At 39.3% G+C, this 18,630-nt stretch overlaps 1 protein-coding gene across 1 annotated transcript in view; it reads left to right on the plus strand.

Moving 5' to 3' along the window:
* PPA1 (inorganic pyrophosphatase 1) overlaps window positions 1–18,630 on the plus strand; it is a 38,397-nt gene that overhangs the window by 17,668 nt on the left and 2,099 nt on the right. The window contains exons 3-9 of the mRNA XM_086381583.1: window positions 597–650; window positions 1,457–1,576; window positions 4,677–4,763; window positions 5,635–5,761; window positions 13,708–13,835; window positions 14,237–14,322; window positions 18,532–18,601. Of these exons, the coding sequence (XP_086237709.1) occupies window positions 597–650; window positions 1,457–1,576; window positions 4,677–4,763; window positions 5,635–5,761; window positions 13,708–13,835; window positions 14,237–14,322; window positions 18,532–18,601 (672 nt within the window). The remainder of the gene's footprint in view (window positions 1–596; window positions 651–1,456; window positions 1,577–4,676; window positions 4,764–5,634; window positions 5,762–13,707; window positions 13,836–14,236; window positions 14,323–18,531; window positions 18,602–18,630) is intronic.

Below are 18,630 nucleotides of genomic sequence, written 5' to 3' on the forward strand. Positions count from 1 at the left end.
GCTGTGGAGCAGCTAAGCCTGTGCCCCACAGCTGCTGAGCCTGTGCTCTAGAGCCCGGGGGCCACAATTACTGAGCCCATGTGCCCAGAGCCCGTGCTCTACAAAAGGAGAAGCCCCCGCAATGAGAAGCCGGAGCACCACCACTAGAGAGTGCTCCCACTCACTGCACCTAGAGAAAAAGCCCGTGCAGCAGTGCAGACCCAGCACAGCCAAAAATAAATAAAGTTATTTTTAAAAACATAAAAACAGCAAGATTGGGAGAATAATGTGGGTGGGTTATCAAGCTGGTTGATTTTGTTTGTTCTGATTTGGGGTTTGTCTTATAAACCGCCTCTGAGATAGAAGCTTTTGATAGATTACTCAAAAGCATTTTGAGTAATTGCACTGTTGCTGGAGGAAACGCATAGCTTTTGGAGACTGTTGCTTTGCAGATGGCCCTCCTCAGAGACACAAGTTCTGCTGTTTAAAACTGTTTTCTTTATAGGAACATTCTTTGCATTCCGTCCTTACAACATTTTATTAAGAAACTCAGTATGTTTATTGAAGGGAGAGGACAGAGGAGCACCAGTGACCGTCTCCCCTTCTCTGTTTTTCAGGAAGTGTTTCACATGGTCGTTGAAGTGCCGCGCTGGTCGAATGCAAAAATGGAGGTATGTTTCAGCTTTGCTAGTCAGATACGGGATGTCAGTTTTGCTCTGGTCACACCGAGTTGCTCAAGGGTTAAACAGCTGAAGTCCAAGGCTGTCGTCTTTCTAGTCCCAGTCGGTTTTCCAGTTGTGTCTCCCCTTGCCTGCCTGTCTTCCTTCCGTGCCCCAGCTAAACCCAACCATTTATTCTGTACAAATACGCTGCACTTTTTCCTTTCCCACGCCTTTGCTTCTGGCACTCCCCAAACCCAGAATCACCTTTTTCTCTTCTGTCTTCTCTCTTTAATTCCTTTGTTGACTCCTCCATGTAGTTAACAGGCTTGCTTCAGTCAGCCCAGCCATAAAAATAATTTTATTGGAATTTCTGTCACATTGTATTAATTTATTCTGATGACACCTAATAAATTTGGCTTTTTGTTGTGGATATTGGCTATCACCTAAGCTTTTTGACAGTAATAAAACTTTATATGTAATAGACAAATATTTGACTAATTCTAAATGCTTTAAAGGAAAGCTGAAGTTAGATATTTTCTCAAATGTTAGGATTTATTCTAGCTAATTTTAATTTTTGCTTTCTGGAATTAGTAAATGTTCTTTTCCCCATCTTGTTCGTTCCTGTGTACCTCAAATAAATTTTCCACTTACAGGCTGATTATGATGAAACTTTTATTTTAAATTATGAAAGTGTTTGGAGTAAAAATATATCATGTAAATGGAACTAAGGGATGCCTATTTCATAATTCCTTAAATCCCTATTTGAATAGTATTTTAGATACAAATATACAATGATTTGAAATTTTTTGTTTTAGATTGCTACAAAGGACCCTTTAAACCCAATTAAACAAGATGTGAAGAAAGGAAAACTCCGTTATGTTGCAAATCTGTTCCCGTATAAAGGATACATCTGGAACTACGGTGCCATCCCTCAGGTCTGTCTCTCTGCAGTTGTGAGAAGTGTACTTTTCAGCTTAGCTTATGAAAATTTAACCTACTACTTAAAAAATAGACTTAAATACCTATAAAAAGTTGTTCCTATCAGATCAGATCAGATCAGTCGCTCAGTCGTGTCCGACTCTTTGCGACTCCATGAATCGCAGCACGCCAGGCTTCCCTGTCCCTCACCAACTCCCGGAGTTCACTCAGACTCATGTCCATCGAGTCAGTGATGCCATCCAGCCATCTCATCCTCCGTCGTCCCCTTCTCCTCCTGCCCCCAATCCCTCCCAGCATCAGACTCTTTTCCAATGAGTCAACTCTTCGCATGAGGTGGCCAAAGTACTGGAGTTTCAGCTTTAGCATCATTCCTTCCAAAGAAATCCCAGGGCTGATCTCCTTCAGAATGGACTGGTTGGATCTCCTTGCAGTCCAAGGGACTCTCAAGAGTCTTCTCCAACACCACAGTTCAAAAGCATCAATTCTTCGGCGCTCAGCCTTCTTCACAGTCCAACTCTCACATCCGTACATGACCACAGGAAAAACCATAGCCTTGACTAGACGAACCTTTGTTGGCAAAGTAATGTCTCTGCTTTTGAATATGCTATCTAGGTTGGTCATAACTTTCCTTCCAAGGAGTAAGTGTCTTTTAATTTCATGGCTGCAGTCACCATCTGCAGTGATTTTGGAGCCCAGAAAAATAAAGTCTGACACTGTTTCCACTGTTTCCCCATCTATTTCCCATGAAGTGGTGGGACCGGATGCCATGATCTTCGTTTTCTGAATGTTGAGCTTTAAGCCAACTTTTTCACTCTCCACTTTCACTTTCATTAAGAGGCTTTTTAGTTCCTCTTCACTTTCTGCCATAAGGGTGGTGTCATCTGCATATCTGAGGTTATTGATATTTCTCCCAGCAATCTTGATTCCAGCTTGTGTTTCTTCCAGTCCAGCGTTTCTCATGATGTAATCTGCATATAAGTTAAATAAACAGGGTGACAATATACAGCCTTGACGAACTCCTTTTCCTATTTGGAACCAGTCTGTTGTTCCATGTCTGGTTCTAACTGTTACTTCCTGACCTGCATACAAATTTCTCAAGAGGCAGATCAGGTGTTCTGGTATTCTCATCTCTTTCAGAATTATTCCACAGTTTGACTGCGATCCACACAGTCAAAGGCTTTGGCATAGTCAATGAAGCAGAAATAGATGTTTTTCTGGAACTCTCTTGCTTTTTCCATGATCTTGTGGAGTAGATTATAAAAACATAGGGGGTAATTAACTCATTTTAATACTTCCTTAAATAACTTATTTTCAAGATAAACTAAAAGGTAACTATTTCACATTTGAAAGTTTGTTCTTCTCTGAAATATCTATTTTTTTTTGAACATGGACTGGTTATAAACTACACAAATTCTTTCATTACAGATTGAGTAGCAGATCTATTGCGAAACTAGAGCTTAAAAGCACTGATTTTTTTGCACCATCTGGAAGAGGGTACAAATCCTAAGTCTGCCAGTTTCTAGATCTCCTAACTTGCTTCTGCTTCTTCCTCCCTGAGATGGTAATATTCCCCCCTGAAATATTCTAGTGCATAGCTCATGTGGCTGTTTGAGGAATCAAGCACTTAGAACCTGGGACATGTAAGTTCTCACAGCTGTTGACTTTTATCTCTGTCATCCAGATTTCTCCTTTGTGGTAAAGTAATAATGGAGTTCTGTTTTCCTAAGCAGTCGTCCCTTTGAGGTGAGGGGATATCTGCATTGTTTACCAGTTTATCCCTAGCACAACAGCAGTGTGTATAGGCTCTTATTTCATATTTGAATAAAGAATCACAAGAATTCAGTATACATTACTGAGTGTATACTAAATTCTGGTTTGATTAAACCAACGCTGTGACACTTAAGATTTCTAAATATTCAGTTTATTTTCTTCCTGCTGATAGTTTTTATTAACCATTAAGTCTACTAAGTGGAATCTACTATGAAACAACCTGTAAGTTACTAAAACATAGGGCAAACCCATCTAGCTTGTGAAGTGAAAGTCACTCAGTCATGTCCGACTCTTTGCGACCCCATGGACTATGCAGTCCATGGAATTCTCCAGGCCAGAATACTGGAGTGGGTAGCTGTTCCCTTCTCCAGAGGACCTTCCCAACCGAGGGATTGAACCCAGGTATCCCGCATTGCAGGAGGATTCTTTACCCGCTGAGCCACCAGGGAAGCCCGTCTAGCTTGGGAGGTAATCACCGAGTCTAAGCACAGCACCTCACCATGTGCTGCGGTTGATTCACTGTTTAGCCTTGAGACGTCGTCCCTCTGGAGAACATTGCTGAAATACCTCACTCTTCTGTAGGTTGAATTTGGTTTTGTTGGGTCTGGTCTTCTTTTCCCCATCACTTTTATCTCCCTGCCTTTACTCCAGCTGAGTAAGCAAACAAATCCAAGAAATGTATTCTGGGTTGGGAGGGAAAAGAACCAAAGCAGCAGCTGCACTTCAAACTGGACTTCCTGGCGAGCACAGCCCGTCCTTTCCCCGGCGCCGGGCTCTGTGAGCACTCTGCCTCACAGTTTAGCAGGAAAGAAACTCGGCCGTTTACATTTTCAGCAAATCCTGCTTAAATTTCTCATTCTTGATCCTGACCAGTGATGGCATTTTTGCCATCAGCACATGTCATTTCCATCTTGATATTACCTGTCTCTGCTTGGAGACATCTTTTAAAGAAAAGTCTAGTTAATAGAATAAGTACTAAGAGTTCACCAAAGCAGTTTTCTTTGAATACTTTTTTTTTAAGTGAACATCTGGGTCTACATTTGTGTTTGCGTATTGTCTCAGTTATTAGATAGTTGGGTTTTTTCTGTTTAAAATAGTATCATTATCCATTTTAAAGCTTAACAGGAGCCCAACATTTAATTAAGGTTACTGTGGTAGTTAAGACATGAATAAAGGATTCATTTTAATGAGGAATAAATAGCTGAAGATTCCTATTTTGCAGAACGATCACGGGATGTTATCTTTTAGTGCCAACATGATCTACTTTTGTCATTAACACATATAGGAATAATACACTCTGACGTTTTATTTTTATTTTTTTTTTAGACTTGGGAAGACCCAGGACACAATGACAAACACACTGGCTGTTGTGGTGACAATGACCCAATTGATGTGTGTGAAATTGGAAGCAAGGTAATAGAATCTGACATATTTTTCTTTAGTGTTGAGATGAGAGCAATGAAATCTACAAAGTTCTTACTTTAAAAAACATTGTAAATAAAATATATGAATATCAGTGAAGTAATGATGTCTCTTTGGGTGATAAAAGCTTCCATTCCATTCTAAGCATTTGTACATTATAATTTGTAATTTAAACCTAGCCTAGGAAAAGATGTATAGTATATGCATGTGTGTGGAAGAACTAGACATGTTCTGCATTGCTTTAAAAGGCAGATGAGGAGTCAGTGGATGAAGGGTACCAGGAGGCAACAAGGCAAACCCTGCCTCAGGATTTGGAGTGACTAATGAATTGGCCCCATGGGGGTTAAATAACCCCACATGTTGGGGGTTTATGGTAGGGATTCCTCTATCAAGTAGAGTTGCTCTAAGGTTCTAGCTATGGTTATTTTCCTTTTTTTTTTTTTTAATGGTTATTTTCTTTATGATCTTTCCCAGCCTCAAGAAAAGAGTAAGCAACTGAAAGGAAAGTTGTCATTCAGTTGCTTAAGTCATGAAGTTCAGGCTTATTGTATGACTTACCTAACTCAGTGTCTTCTATAAAATAAAAGGTAAAGAGGGTGCATTAAAATAGGTGTTTGAAACAAACTCTGGAGCACTTATTCTTCAGCACAAGCAATGACAGTTTAAAAAACATGAATCACCCTCAACTCTGATAGGATTAGTGGACATTCACTTGTTTAGCTTTTTAAAAATTCCTTACAGGAACCATCTTAAGTTTGTAGAATTTTGGGGTCTTCCTCATTTCCTATTATCCACCAAGTAAAACTCTTCTTCCAGAGTTTGATTCTGTAGTTTTGACCCAGCTGTGGTTTTTGACTCTCAGGTGTGTGCACGAGGGGAGATTATCAGAGTGAAAGTTCTGGGCATTCTGGCCATGATTGACGAAGGGGAAACCGACTGGAAAGTCATTGCCATTAATGTGGAAGATCCTGATGCAGCCAATTACAATGGTAAGAAAATATGTAGGGTCTGAACCTGACCCCGTACGAGACTTGACCTGTAATGATAGTCGTTAAGCTCACGCCTTCAAACTGTTAAAGGACGGAGGAGCAAGACATTTGACAGCAGAGCACTGTGATTCCTGCTGCTGAACTCCTGTGGTTAGTTAACTAAGTGTTCTCCTTCATTCCAGGAAAGAAGAAATCTGGTAGTTTGTCTTTCCTGTTTTCTTCTTTCCTTTTCCACATGCTAGCACTTACTTGCTCTATTTTTAAAAAATAAAAAAATTGAGATATACATGCCACATGTCATAAAATTCATCATTGTAAAGTTTCCAGTTCCATGGGTTTGATACACGCGCTAGGCTATTAACCGCCACCACTATCTGATTCTAGATCATTTTTACCATTCCAAAAGAAAATCCCACATGCGTTAACAATCACTCCCTATCTCCCCTTCCCTCAGGCCCTGGCAACCACCTACCTATGGCCTGTCTCTATGGATCTGCTTGATCTGAACATTTCACATAAATGGAGTCACATGATATCTGACTTCCTTCACTTAGCATACTGTTTTCAGGGTTCATCTACATTGTGAGGTGTATCAGTGCTTTATCCCCGCCTTTTTTGGTGGTAAAATTAACATAACATTCACTGTCTTGACTATTTTAAAGTGTAGAATTCAGTGGCATTTAGTACATTCACAGTGTTGTGCAACCATCACCACTTACCTCATTTCAGAACATCCTCATCACCCTGAAGGAAAACCCTGTACCTTTAAGTACTTAGTCACCCTGTTCCCTCCTCCTCCGAGGCCCGACATCACTGACTGTTTACGTCTCTGTGAATTTGCCTATTTTGGATATTTCATATACATGGAATTGTAAACTGCATGGCCTTCTGTGTCTGGTTTCTTTTTACTTAGGTTTTCTAGGTTTATCCATCTTGTAGCATGTATTAGTACTTATTTTTTTAATGGCTGAGTTACATTCTGTGGTGTGGATATATATCGTGTTTTGTTGATCCATTCATCTATCAATGGACATTTGGATTCTTTTTGGCTATTAGGAATAGGCTGCTGCTATGAACATTCCTGTGTAAGTTTTTGTGTGGACATGTATTTTTAATCCTCTTGGGTGAGCAAGCTCCAGGAGTTGGTGATGGACAGAGAAGCCTGGCGTGCTGCAGTCCATGGGGTCGCAGGGTCAAACACAACTGCGCGACTGAACTGACTGACTGGGTGTATATACCTAAGAGGGGGGTTTCTGAGTGAAATGGTAACTCTTAATGTTTAGCCCCCTGATGGTGGTTTAGTTGCTACGTCAAATCCAGCTCTTGCAACCCCTTGGACTGTAGCCCACCAGGCTTCTCTGTCCATGGAAATCTCCTGGCAAGAATTCTGGGGTGGGCTGCCATTTCCTTCTTCTGGATCTTCCCGACTCAGGGACTGAACTGGGGTCTCCTGCACTGTGGGCGGATTGTTCATCAACTGAGCTACCAGGAAAGTCCCATGTTTAGCCCCTGGAGGAACTGCCAGATTTTTCCCAAAGCAGCTGCACCATCTTACAGTCTTCAAAGGCTTCCAATTTTTCTACTTCCTTGCCAGCATTAGTTACTTATCTTTTTAAAGTATAGCCATTCTAATGGGGTGTATCATCATGTTTTTGAGCTATAAGAGCACTTCTATGTTTTGGATGCTAGACCTTTATCAGATGTATATGATTTGTCTGTATTTTCTTCCATTTTGTGGATTTGTCCTTTTGTTTTCTTAATGGTGTCCTTTGAAGTACTCATGGTTTTCATTTTGATGCAGTCTATTTTTTCTTTTATTGCTGTGCTTTTGGTATCATATTTAAGAAACCATTGCCTAATCTAAGGTCACAAAGTTATTTCCTTCTAAGAATTTTATAAATTTAACTCTTACATTATTCCTTTCTGTTGTTATTTTTACCTTTCAGAGTATCATCTCACATATGTTTAAATATGTGCATATTTGCATATATATATATACAAACTCATTTAAAAAGGACTCAACACCAACCCTTTAATAGTGCAATGGGAAAAAAAGATGGAGACTGACTTTTTCTTTCAGATACTTCTGTATTATTTAAATTTTATACATTGAGAGTGCATTCCTTCATTTAGTCTTGATCCTGTTGATCACTGTGTCCATTTTCACACGTGCTGTTTACACAAGAGTTCAGTTCAGTTCAGTCACTCAATCGTGTCTGACTCTTTGTAACCCCATGGACCACAGCATCCCAAGCCTCCCTGTCCATCACCAACTCCCGGAGTTTACTCAAACTCATGTCCATTGAGTCTGTGATGCCATCCAACCATCTCATCCTCTGTCGTCCCCTTCTCCTCCTGCCCTCAATCTTTCCCAGCATCAGGGTCTTTTCAAATGAGTCAGCTCTATGCAACAGACGGTAAAAGTATTGGAGTTTCAGCTTCAGCATCAGTCCTTCTCAAGAATATTCAGGACTGACTTCCTTTCGGATGTACTGGTTGGATCTCCTTGTAGTCCAAGGGACTCTCAAGAGTCTTCTCCAACACACCACAGTTCAAAAGCATCAATTCCTCAGTGCTCAGCTTTCTTTATAGTCCAACTCTCACATCCATACATGACTACTGGAAAAACCATAGCCTTGACTAGACGGACCTTTGTTGGCAAAGTAATGTCTCTGCTTTTTAATATGTTGTCTAGGTTGGTCATAGCTTTTCTTCCAAGGAGTAAGCGTCTTTTAATTTCATGGCTGCAGTCACCATCTGCAGTGATTTTGGAGCCCCTCAAAATAAAGTCTGCCACTGTTTCCCCATCTATTTGCCATGAAGCGATGGGAATCTATGGCATGATCTTTGTTTTCTGAATGTTGAGCTTTAAGCCAACTTTTTCACTCTCCTCTTTCACTTTCATCAAGAGGCTCTTTAGTTCTTCTTCACTTTATGCCAGAAGGGTGGTGTTATCTGCATATCTGAGGTTATTGATATTTATCCCAGCAATCTTGATTCCAGCTTGTGCTTCCTCCAGCCCAGCGTTTCTCATGATGTACTCTGCATATAAGTTAAATAAGCAGGGTGACAATACACAGCTTTAACATACTTCTTTCCCGATTTGGACACAGTCTGTTGTTCCGTGTCCAGTTCTGTGTTCCTGTGAACTACGTTCACAGGAGGCAGGTCGGGTGGTCTGGTATTCCCATCTCTTTCAGAGTTGTCCACAGTTTATTGTGATCCATACAGTCAAAGGTTTTGGCATAGTCAATAACGCAGAAATAGATGTTTTTCTGGAACTCTCTTGTTTTTTCCATGATCCAGTGGACGTTGGCAATTTGATCTCTGGTTCCTCTGCCCTTTCTGAAACCAGCTTGAACATCTGGAAGTTAGGGTTCACGTATTGTTGAAGCCTGACTTGCAAATTTTGAGCATTACTTTAATAGCATGTGAGATGAGTGCAATTGTGCTGTAGTTTGAGCATTCTTTGGCATTGCCTTTCTTTGGGATTGGAATGAAAACTGACCTTTTCCAGTCCTGTGGCCACTGCTGAGTTTTCCAAGTTTGCTGGCATATTGAGTGCAGCACTTTCACAGCATCATCTTTTAGGATTTGAAATAGCTCAACTGGAATTCCATCACCTCCACTAGCTTTGTTTGTAGTGATGCTTCCTAAGGCCCACTTGACTTCGCATTCCAGGATATCTGGCTCTAGGTGAGTGATCACACCATCATGAATATCTGGGTCATGAAGATCTTTTTTGTACAGTTCTTCTGTGTATTCTTGCCACCTCTTCTTAATATCTTCTGCTTCTGTTAGGTCCATACGATTTCTGTCCTTTATTGAGCCCATCTTTGCATGAAATGTTCTCTTGGTATCTCTAATTTTCTTGAAGGGATCTCTAGTCTTTCCCATTCTATTGTTTTCCTCTATTTCTTTGCCCTGATCACTGAGGGAGGTTTTCTTATCTCTTCTTACTATTCTTTGGAACTCTGCATTCAAATGGGAATATCTTTCCTTTTCTCCTTTACTTTTTGCTTCTCTTCTTTTCACAGCTATTTATAAGGCCTCCCCAGTCAGCCATTTTGCTTTTTTGCATGTCTTTTTCTTGGGGATGGTCTTGCTCCCTGTCTCCTGTACAGTGTCACAAACCTCTATCCATAGTTCATCAGGCACTTTATCTATCAGATCTAGTCCCTTAAATCTATTTCTCACTGCCACTGTATAATCGGTAGGGATTTGATTTAGGTCATACCTGAATGGTCTAGTGGTTTTCCCTACTTTCTTCAATTTAAGTCTGAATTTGCAACAAGAAGTTCATGATCTGTGCCATAGTCAGCTCCTGGTCTTGTTTTTGCTGAGTGTATAGAACTTCTCCATCTTTGGCTGCAAAGAATATAATCAATCTGATTTCGGTGTTGACCATCTGGTGATGTCCATGTGTAGAATCTTATCTTATGTTGTTGGAAGAGGGTGTTTGCTATGACCAGTGTGTTCTCTTGGCAAGACTTTATTTGCCTTTGCTCTGCTTCATTCTGTACTCCAAGGCCAAATTTGCCTGTTACTCCAGGTGTTTCTTGACTTCCTACTTTTGCATTCCAGTCCCCTATAATGAAAAGGACGTCTTTTTTGGGTGTTAGTTCTAAAAGGTCTTGTAGGTCTTCATAGAACCATTCAACTTCAGCTTCTTCAGCGTTACTGGTTGGGGCATAGACTTGGATTACTGTGATATTGAATGGTTTGCCTTGGAAATGAACAGAGATCATTCTGTCATTTTTGAGATTGCACCCAAGTACTGCATTTTTGACTCTCTTGTTGACCATGATGGCTACTCCATTTCTTCTAAGGGATTCCTGCCCACAGTAGTAGATATAATGGTCATCTGAGTTAAATTCACCCATTCCAGTCCATTTTAGTTTGCTGATTCCTAGAATGTCAATGTTCATTCTTGCCATCTCCTGTTTGACCACTTCCAATTTGCCTTGATTCATGGACCTAACATTCCAGGTTCCTACGCAATATTGCTCTTTACAGCTTCAGACCTTGCTTCCATCACCAGTCACATCCACAACTGGGTGTTGTTTTTGCTTTGGCTCCATCTCTTCATTCTTTCTGGAGTTATTTTTCCACTGATCTCCAGTGGCATATTGGGCACATACCGACCTGGGGAGTTCATCTTTCAGTGTCCTATCTTTTTGCCTTTTCATACTGTTCATGGGGTTCTCAGGCAAGAATACTGAAGTGGTTTGCAGTTCCATACTCCAGTGGACCACATTTTGTCAGAACTCTCCACCATGACCCGTCTGTGGGTGGCCCTACATGGCATGGCTCATAGTTTCATTGAGTTAGACAAGGTGCCTTGCTGGGGCTTCTCCTTTGCCCTTGGACGTGGGGTATCTCCTCACAACCGTTTCAGTGCCTACCGTCTTACTGGGGTTTCTCTGCCCTTGGATGTGGGGTATCTCCACACGGAGATGTGTACACAAGGGTACACATGCTAAAATAGTGTGCTTTGGCCACAGTTAATGAAGCCACACCACATTACATCAGCAGCATTTTCTGGGTGTCATTCTCTTGCAGTCAGTGTTGTTAGAACCCTGAAAGTTTCTCTGGGTGGCTGGCCCTGTGGTGCAAGCTGTATACAGCTTCCCTTAAATATCAGTGTAAGGCAGTGTCCGTCATCTGTTATAACTGGAAGAGAATTAAGTAGAGCACTTGACAAGCCACAACTTTGGGGGGAATATACACAGAGCCATGGGGGAGGCTGGCCTACCCACTAAAGCGACCAGGTTGGCCATGGTGATCCTCTTTGACATTGTGGGGCCCACGACAGCCAGCCACCCGCCTGCTGCAGTTGTGGTCGTCAGGAAAGTGAGCATTTCTTGCTGCTCATGGTTGTGGGCTGATTAGAGGCTGAACCCAAGGAACAGCACAGAATTGATACATAAAGTACAACAGGGGGCACAAAAATTGAAGTTTTTCTTACTTTTTTTTTTTCCTGGGTCTGGTGTCCAGGGTTCCCTAGTCTGAGTCCAGCATACGTTTCGATATCTGGATCAAAAAAAGTCAAACAGTTCATCAGTTCTTACATTTCTCTTTACTATGATAGAATACAGAAATATGTTAGATCTTTGTCTCTAGTTTTTGGCAAAGAACTAAATCCCTTGGAATTTCCTGAGTGATGAGTGTGTCTTTTATTCACAGTGAGCCTCTTTCATTATACCTGAGTTTGTGCTAATAAGGGGACTTAAGGTGGGGCCCCTAGCTAGCCTCAGACAGGGTCAGTCAACAGAAAAGCTGAATGATTAGAGAGTGGGAACTTTTAGCCCCAGCCACTGACCCCTGGAACTGGGAGGGGAGGCTCCATGAAAATCTGGAATCATGAGATGTGGAGCCCTTCTGAGACGGTGAGCGTACTGCAGTGCTGGAGGGTGGCATGCCTCCCTCCGCCCCCAGAGGACATGGGAACTACACCCTCCATCCCCCACACTGGGTCCTAAGCATCTCTTCCATTGGACTCTTCCTGAGTTGTATCCTTTATACTAAAGCAGTAAACATAAGCTCAGTGTTTTCTTGAGTTTTATGAGTCTTTCTGGCAAATTATCAAACCCAAGGAGAGAGTTGTAGGAAACTGTAGCAAGTGGCATGGCTTGGAATTTGCCACCAGCGTCTGAAGTGGGATCACTGCTGTGGAACTGAGCCTTCGAACTGTGGGGCCTGACTCCATCAGTCAGTGCCATTACTGAACTGAATTGGCGGACTTGCATTTGGTGCCTAAAGAATAGAATTGGATGGGAAATTTGTTGGAAGACAACGTACACTTGCATTTTGGATTTCTGGATTTTCAAACTATTTCTGTATCAGATGATACCTTTTATATGAAATATAAGTTCCTTGAAATTAATCAGTGTTTAAACATTTCCCAGTTCACTTTGTAAACTTTCCCTACTTTAAGTGGTACTCTGATAATAAAATGCATGATTTTCTTTAACTATATACATTATAATTTGGGCTTAAGCAGAGTTTATATTATAGAAATATAAATAAGCTGTTGCTGAACATATTCCTCCTTCCAGTTACAGTTTTCCTGATGGATTTTTTTTTTTTTTTTGTACTTGTATCTTCTATTTGTTTGCATGGAAAAGCAATTTGGTAATTTAAACTTGAGTTTGATGGCATTGAGGCTCGACATTGATAACGACTATACAGAAACTTAAAAACATTTTTTTTTTTTTTACAGAGGACACTTTTTTTTTTGGCCGGAACTAAAGTATTGTGATATTGAATGCCTATACTGTAGAGTGAGGAAAGCTTATTCACATGTAACAAGTAACCTATCAGTGAACATATGTAATGCATGTTTTCTTGTCTTTTAGTACATCATTGGAGAGTGATCCTCAAGTACAACCTCAACCTCTCTTTTAGTATCTTTTATCCTTCTCTTTGGAGAAGGGCATGGCAACCCACTCCAGTATTCTTGCCTGGAGAATCCCATGGACAGAGGAGCCTGGAGGGCTACAGTCCATGGAATCGCAAAGAGTTGGACATGACTGAGCAACTGAAACAGACATCCTTCTCTTAGGGCTTCGCTGGTGACTCAGTGGTAAAGAATCTGCCTGCATTGCAGGAGACGCAGGTTTGAGCCCTGGGAAGTTACACATGCTTGCCAAACTATTCTCTCATGCAGCCCCCAGTCATTTCTCCCTCCTCTTATTTAATAGGAATTATTGTGGTACTGATTGTTCTCTTAGTACTTAGTGTCAGAGCTATTCTAAGACACTAGATGATTTTTATTTAATGTGTATATATGTTCTCTTCTCAAAAAGATATTAGTTCTAACATTATTTGAACTTTTTTGACAATCCATCCTATAGCTCTTCAAAGTACTTGGTATTTTTATTGAATGCATAAATAATTACATATATATCTTGCAATCTGAGAAGAGAATCTTATTCTTTTCTTAGATATTAATGATGTCAAGCGGCTGAAACCTGGCTACCTGGAAGCTACTGTGGATTGGTTTAGGAGGTACAAGGTTCCAGATGGAAAACCTGAAAATGAGTTTGCTTTCAATGCAGAATTTAAAGATAAGGTAAGGTGTCACTCAGAACTGTAGCTGTAGGCCTACCTGTATTGAGACATAATTTAACCACATTGTTACCATCTAAAGACTATATGACCTATAAAATAGCTGTTTAAAGACACAAGACAGGCTTTATGTTGATTTGTTCATTTAAATGGTTTTCTTCCATTTTTGATACAAGGAAATGATTCAAAAGAGACAAAGCTATGATGCTTTGGTAAAATATTGATAATAAGAAAAGAACAGGGATGTTCCCTGGTGGTGCAGGGGTTAAGACTGTGTTCACTGCAAGTACCATGGGTTCTAGCCCTGGTTGGGGAACTAATCCCACATGCCATGCACCGTGCCCAGAATTAGAAAAGGAAAGAACTTGCTTCTGTTATTCTAATGAATATCTCTTTAAATTATAGAACTTTGCAATTGACATTATTGAAAGCACTCATGACTATTGGAGAGCATTAGTGACTAAGAAAACTGATGGAAAAGGAATCAGCTGGTAAGCATTAACTCTTTTCTCCATGTTTAACACATAAAGCAGACTAGCTTACTCCAGATACGTTAATAACCTCAACATATTGTACCATTACATTCACTTAGGAAAGAGATAACTGGTTTTATCAGTACTTAAGTCAATAGGAAGTATAGACTGAAAGAAAAACCACACAACGTAAAGGTTGTGAGTTACAATTTATTTGAGGACAGTTTATTTTCTATTTATATAGAAATATAAATAAGCTGTTGTTGAACGTATAGCCCAGGAGACAGCCTCTCAGATAGCCCTAAAGAACTACTGCAGAGATGTAAGGGAGGAGCCAAGAGCAATATAAACTTTTTTTTTTTTTTGCTGGGAAAACATGTAGTCATGCATAAAAAGATGACTGCTAATCATAGAGAAGAGGCATCTCAAGTTAATGCTTTCAGTGCTTTTCTATGTTTGAGAAGAGGCAGGAGTCTGGGGTCATTTGAAATTTTTTCTTAGAAATTCATGTTAACTATCTAGGGGCCAGTATACCCAAATCTTTCCTGTTCTTCTCCATCCTGAATTCCCCTCAGGGCACACTGTCAGCGGGTGACTGTAGTGGCTAATGGCTTGATCCTTGTAGAACTGGAATATCACAGGCAACATTTTTTTCTTTGCAGAAAGTTAAAAAAAAAAAAGCCACAAAGATACTCTGAATAAGTACAAACTAAAATTATAAAGGGGAGAGTGAGATCAGAGCTTTGTTAGGGTAACTGGGGAAAACTGCCTAGCATCAGGGTGCTCAGAATGGGTTGAGTACAAGGGTTGGTATTCTCCGATGTAAATATATAGGATCATCACAACTAAACCAGGATCTACCATGCACATTGAATTAACTACTACTACTTCTACTACTACTACTACTAACTAATACTGATTGAGCAGTTAATATTTGCCAAGCATGCAACAGAGACACGGGGAGACTTAACCAAGGTCATACCACAGTAAGTGTTTTGGAGTGAGGACTCGCATCCAAGTCTGTGTAAAAATAAGCATCCAAGCTTATTTTTAGTATAATATACTCCCTCTTTTGAAGATTATAAGAGAATGGCCACCATTACCACTTAACTAGTGTTGTTCTGAAAATACTAGCTGATGAAGTAAATAGGAGAAAGAAATAAGATGCAGGAATACTGGAAAAGGGGGAAGCAAGTTGTTGCAGATGATATGACTGTGTACACAGAAAGCCCTAGGAAAAAGAATTCTATAAGGTGGAGGATTACAAAATGAGTATATATGCACATTGCTAGCTTTGGAGGAAAAGATCCCATGTAGAATAGTATTTAAGAAAAAAAAGTATAAATAAGAAATCTGAAGGACCCAGAAGAAGAAAACTTTAAAACTCTATACAGAAATATAAAAGATGTTAAATATAAAGGTATCATATATTCATGAATAACATTCAGTTTCATCTAGGGAAAAAAACTGCATGTCAGAGTAGTGACAGAAATCCTGGAAAAAACAAGGGTAGTGGTGGTGAGGTTTGCACCAACTGCCTATTTAAGGAGAAAATAAGGCTAGATCTCTATCTTGCCCTTTACGTTCCTTTCTTCCTCCAGGTATGCACACTGGCAACCACCCTCATGCTGTGGCTGCTTTTCATTGCTGAAAGGTGCTGTCACTAGGCAGGTACTCCTGTACAAGTAGCCCAGCGCCAACCAGTGTTCTTAACCCCAGCTACTTTATACCCACATGTTAATTGGCACTGGCTGCCAGCATGAGTTTGCAACTCTTGTCTTATGTCAGTGTTTAATTCCAGACAGATAAACTGTAATGTGAGAAAATTCTAGAAAAAGACTAGGTGAATTTAATTCATTAGCTTAGTAGTAGGGAAGACCTTTCTAAACAGAAGACAGACTCAAAATCCAGAAAAGAAAGATTTACTTATGATTTTTTTATGTATCAGGAGGCAGTTCTTCCCAGTTTTTTCTTAACACCTGACAAAGGACTAAATTTCTTAATTTATAAATAACTTACTCAAATTGATAAAAGAAAGAATACTAATAGAGGGAGAGAAAAAGAGAAAGTAAGTTTACATATAAGAAGATGTGCAGCCTCACTTTATAATTTAAAATGCAGCTCAGAAAGATAGTATTATCCTTCAGTAGATCTGCAAAGTTAAAAAAAAAAAATTACACCCGTGGCGGATGCATGTTGATGTATGGCAAAACCAATACAATATTGTAAAGTAAAAAAAAAATAATAATAAAAATAAAATTTTAAAAAATTAAATGATAGCCTGGAGTGGCAACATTTATATGTAGTTGTGAGAGTATGAATGGGGATAGCCTTTGTGAGGGCAGTTTGACAGTAGTCAGTCCCTAGGGTTTTGGTTTTTTTTTTTTGGAGGATAATTGCTTTACAATGCTGTGTTGGTTTCTGGTGTATAACATGTAAATCAGCCATTAATCTCAAAATTTTAAATTCTTCTATTTCTTTGAAGCACTACTACTAGGAATGTATCCTATAGATACAGTCCTGCAAGATGCAGGTACAAGGATGTTCACTGCAGTGTCATTTATAGTATCAAAAAAGTTAGAAACAACCAAATTGTAATGATTAAACAATTCATAGAACAGAATAGTATATGGCACATTATTCTCTAGATGTTGATATGGAATGATGTCCAAAATATATTAAATGAGAAAAGCAAAGTCCATAGCAGTTTACTTATCATAGTGTGATCCCATTTATGCAAGGTAAGATATACATACACACCCCAGCATCTGTTTATATTATAAATTTCTTTTCTGGAGGGAGAAAAGAACTATAGGAAATTCTCAGGAATCTTCTGTAAGTCGGGATAATGTCTTGTAAAATAAAAACATCTGTCTCTCCACAAACATAAGAAAAACTGAGCACACACACACCTTTGTATGAAAATGTACAATCATGAGACTTTGCTTTTAATATCGTCTCTATTTTGTGGTATCCTATTATTTCTGTGGAAATGGCTTTAGCACATGTTAAGTAACAGGTGGCTGAATATTTTTTCTTTTTCATAGAATATTTTTGATTATAACCACTTAATAGTATACAATAATTCAATATGAAGGAAATTTTGAATCATAGTTAACCAAAAAAAGTTTTTAAAAAATCACTTTAATCTCAGTTTTTCCATAGACACTCTTAGTAACATGTAGAGGTTTCTCTTTTTACAGTCCTTTTTAAGTATATTTTCAAAAATAATCATATTGTATGTATAATATATGGGCTTCCCAGATGGCACAGTGGTAAAGAACCCATCCACCTGCTAATGCAGGAGACACAGGAGGTGTAGGTTCGATTCCTGGGTTGGGAATAGCCCCTGGAGTAGGAAATGGCAGCCCACTCCAGTATTCTTGCTGGGATAATCCCATGGACAGAGGAGCTTGGTGGGCTATAGTCCATGGGGTCCTAAAGAGTAAGACAGAGCGACTAAACAAATGCACATATATAATATATACATTTTGTTTTGTGGTTTAGAAAAGTTAACACTACAAGCATTTGTTATGTCATTAAATATATAATATAAATATTCCATCTGTATATTGTTCTGTCTGATGGATAAATCATTTTTAATCATCTCTGTTGTTGGACATTTTGGTTACTTCCAGCTTTTCAATCTTATCAATAGTGAAATCATGTATGTTGAACATCTTTGTACATAATTATTTAAATCTCTGAGTTTGGAGAGATGGAATTTGTCTATCAAAGTGTATGTGCTTTTTAAAAGGTTTTGGACACTTTTTTTTTTTTTTTGGTGTTTTAAAATTTTTTAAAAAAATTTTGTTGTGGACATATTTTACCAGATTATTTTTCAGGAATATTGAACCAGGTGTTGCTCCTGCCAGGTGTCAGCACCGACAGAAACCAGATTTTTGTGTTTTTTTTTTTTTCATTTTATCTAATTAGGAAAGATAGGCTTCTCATTTTAATTTGCATTTCTTAGCTCTTTCAAATAATTACAAAGCACTCAATCACAGATTTTAAAATCTGAACTTGTTAAAGTATTTGAGTAAAATCTACCTTAAGAATAGCTGTATCTTGCCAAAATAAATAATCAGAATGTTTAATATAGGTGAGGAATCTTTCAATGCCAAACTTGAATCTCACCTGATCTACCAGCTTCAACTTGTCATTTTTAACATGAGTTTTAATAAGAGAAGTTTTTGTTAAGTGTGACGCTTTCCCTTTGTGTAACAGCATGAACACTACAGTGTCTGAGAGCCCCTTCCAGTGTGATCCTGATGCTGCCAAAGCCATTGTGGATGCTGTAAGTAAAGGTTTCCTGGGAAAAAAACA

Source organism: Bos grunniens, chromosome 28 (assembly GCF_055505025.1).
Source record: "Bos grunniens cultivar Pamir isolate PY7600 chromosome 28, Bosgru_T2T1.0, whole genome shotgun sequence".
Classification (NCBI taxonomy): domain Eukaryota; kingdom Metazoa; phylum Chordata; class Mammalia; order Artiodactyla; family Bovidae; genus Bos; species Bos grunniens.